Here is a 3,302-nt window from a genome sequence, read left to right as displayed (position 1 = left end):
AAAAAGCATTCATTATTTTTTGTATAATTTTATCATATATATATATATATATATATATTTTGGTCTCACTACTGAGAATACAATTAAAACTACTACAAAACGAGTTGGAGGAAGAAGAAAAGCTTTCAAATTAGAAACAATTAAAGTATGGTATCCTCCAGAAAACCTAAACACAGGTCCTTTAAACAAAAACTCAAAACGAGCTACATCAAGAACAAATGAAATGCTTGCATATTTATATAAAATACTTGAAATCAATGATAGAAGAAAAAACCTATTCCTTCCTTTTGGGCTTGAAAAATTATTATATTTTAATAAATACATAAAATTATTTATATTTTGTGTATGCCATATGTGTTTGTATCCTTACTTCTTAGTCAATTAAAGCAATGATTCACAACATCCAACCTTTGTCCATTTACATTCATGTCTAAGACTTTGCCTTTAACTGAACTACATTACAATTATAATGCATATAATCTCATTTAGATTCTAGACCTAAATATATAATTGGCCAAGAAAACTAAAGTATGAAGAGAAACAAACATTGTATGGAGGCAAGGCATCAATGCATAACAAATAGCAAAGTAAACACACAGATCTTCAGCCTTGTTGAAGACAGATGACCTATTTAGTATCTCATGCAAAACGATTAGACAACGAACACAATCTCAGATAAAAGGTCGTCGACAAAAGAAGTTCATAAGAGCACCTAATAATATAGTTGTAACAACAGTTTAAAGACATTACATTTTATTGCTAACATGAAAAAGAAAAAAAGAAAAAGATACATAATTTATGAAAACTTAGACCACCATCTGAGAGGGTTGAGAACGCTGTTGGTTTAGCACAAATGGCACTACCACGCGCCACGAAATGTCTTCTACATTGCCGACTGGATTATTATGTGACACCACAGGAGCGCTCTGCATCAACTCAACAAGCACAAATGGCATTATCAGGCATTGAATGATTAATGCCCCCCGCTAGCCTGCTTAGGAAGCGGTCTTGGCCACGTTGGGAGCACAAATGGAATCACCACGCGCCAAGAAAGGTCCTCTAAAAGGCCTACTAGATTACAAGAAACTTCCAACTGTTTTGTTCGAATGTTATAAGCGACAATACAGGTTCTCTCCTTACATCTTAAATACACTATATCCAAATTAAATGGATGGTATGCCAACGGAAGGAAACAACAATCTAACAAAATGCCACATATGTGAGGATCAACCGACCAAATTTCACCACGCGTAGCTCGATGAACTAAATCCCACACCCCATTATCGTAATCTTTCATAACCCACATACTAAAACAGAAAGGCTCCGTGATATGAGGAGCAGCCTCAAAATACCTAAGCTTTCCTTGGCACTCTTCGCACAACCGATAAAGGCCTTCATACATATGTTCAGTTTCAAAATCTCTATAATTAGGCAAATAAATCAATCGACATTCCTCAACATTCTTGTAAGGATCAAAGGCAAGAATTCTATTTCTATAACAAAACCAATGCACAGCCCCATTATAAACAAAAGGGCAGCCCTTTTTGAGCAACCTAACAGGCTGAGAGCAAGACAGCCTATACGCATCCCATTCACCAGTCTCCGAAGAGTAGGTCTCAAAATTTAGATTCGATGACTCCCAAGAGTGCCACTGGAGTCGAACCACTTTGTAGCTAGTAATCAAATTGTTGTGATCGGATAGAGCAATGAAGCCCTCGTTGACAAATACACGGCGACGATGGCGAAGAGGAGTATTGGGTTTGGGTAAACAAACCCATTGTTTGGTTACAGGGTCAGATACATAGTAAAGCAAACGACTCTTTAAGGAGCAAAACAAAAGCAAGCCATTACTCGATGCTAAGATCTTGTACTGGTCATCCTGTTGGTATTCTCGGAAAGTAGAGAGAGACAGAACAGAGAAATTATGAGATGGGTAGACACGGGGAGAATCGGGAGAGAGGCGGTTGAGAATTTGGGGGAAATGGGATACGTAAACGTAGCGGTAGAGGAGTCGGAAGGGGGGTAAAGATGGGGAATTTAGTTTCCGAGACACATACAACCGGGAAAAAAAGGGATCGGAAATCCGAGAAAACCAGTTTTTGGATACACATTTGAACTTAAACAAGGATTTGAGAGGCAATCTCAAGAGAATTTCTTGGAGAATCCCATCAGAAAGGTGATCGAATTGGGAATTGGTGCTACTAACCTTATTCAGAGAAAGTGTTCGTTTGATGGAGCGGAAGAAGAGTGTAATCTGACGATCACCATTTTTTCCAGCGCCGGCGCCGCCGTCAGGGTTGGTGTTGCGGCCGCGGAGGGAGCAGGAGACGCGGGTGGGCATGGAGGCAAGTTGGGAGCAGAGAATGAAGAAGAGACAGAGAAAGAGAAATGGAAGAAGGTAGGGTCGGGGGTCCATTGTAAAGTAATGCTGAGTAGTAAATTGAAAGTGTGTATTTTGGGATGGCATTTTATTTTGAAAAATGCTTGGGATCACTAATTAGTGCTCCCTCTAATTAGGTGGCAGTGGGTCTCGTCATTAATAATGTGATGTTTTGATCTTGGAGTTGTGTTTTTTTTTTTTTTTTTACTTTTTTAATGCATTAGTGCTATTCGTGATGATGTTTTTAGTGGGATGAATCATTGTTGATTTATTTTACAGCAGTGCTGCATACCCAAGTGGGGGTCGCACCCCAGTGAGGTGTCGCACCCCCACTGGTTGAAACTTAAAAAAAAAAAAAAAAACAGTTTTTTTTTTAGCCAATAATGGAGTGCCACCTCACTGGCGGTCGACCCCCAGTGGGTGTATGAGGCATTTTTCTTTATTTTATAAGTATCTATATACAACACTGTAGTAGCTGTCCTAGGCGTACTTGTTCAGAGATTGACTGACAGGTGAATTTTCAAAACAACAATGATTCATCCCACTAAAAACATCACCACTAATAGCACTAATGCATTAAAAAAGTAAAAAAAAATATATATATATATATAATTCCAAGACCAAAATATCACATCATTAATGGCGGGACCTACTGCCACCTAATTAGTGGGAGCACTAAGCATTTTTCTTTTCAAAAATGCACTCTCAAACTTGTGTCACTTGGGATCCCATTATTTCAAAATGGTATAGATTAAGGGATTTTTATTGATAAGTCTAATTTAGAAGTGTTTTAATTCAAGAAGTTTATGAAGGAATTTTTTAACCCATTTAGTCCCATGTATGTATAGTTTTATTCCATAAAGTCCATTTTCTTGATTTACACTATTTTCTTGGACACTTATGCCCTTATATTTAATTTTGA

The 3,302-nt window shown here is 37.7% G+C and overlaps 1 protein-coding gene across 1 annotated transcript; it reads right to left on the bottom strand.

Annotated features, from left to right (window-relative positions):
* Positions 1–652: 652 nt before the first annotated feature.
* LOC114261658 (F-box protein At5g03970) lies at positions 653–2,457 on the bottom strand. Its single transcript, XM_082899857.1, has one exon. It carries the CDS (start codon positions 2,414–2,416, stop codon positions 974–976), a length of 1,443 nt encoding a protein of 480 aa, XP_082755983.1. The 5' UTR covers positions 2,417–2,457; the 3' UTR covers positions 653–973.
* Between the last annotated feature and the right edge of the window lie 845 nt (positions 2,458–3,302).

Source organism: Camellia sinensis, chromosome 1 (genome assembly GCF_055761805.1).
Source record: "Camellia sinensis isolate YWXY chromosome 1, ASM5576180v1, whole genome shotgun sequence".
Taxonomy (NCBI): Eukaryota; Viridiplantae; Streptophyta; class Magnoliopsida; order Ericales; family Theaceae; genus Camellia; species Camellia sinensis.
This window is presented reverse-complemented; position numbering and strand designations above follow the sequence as displayed.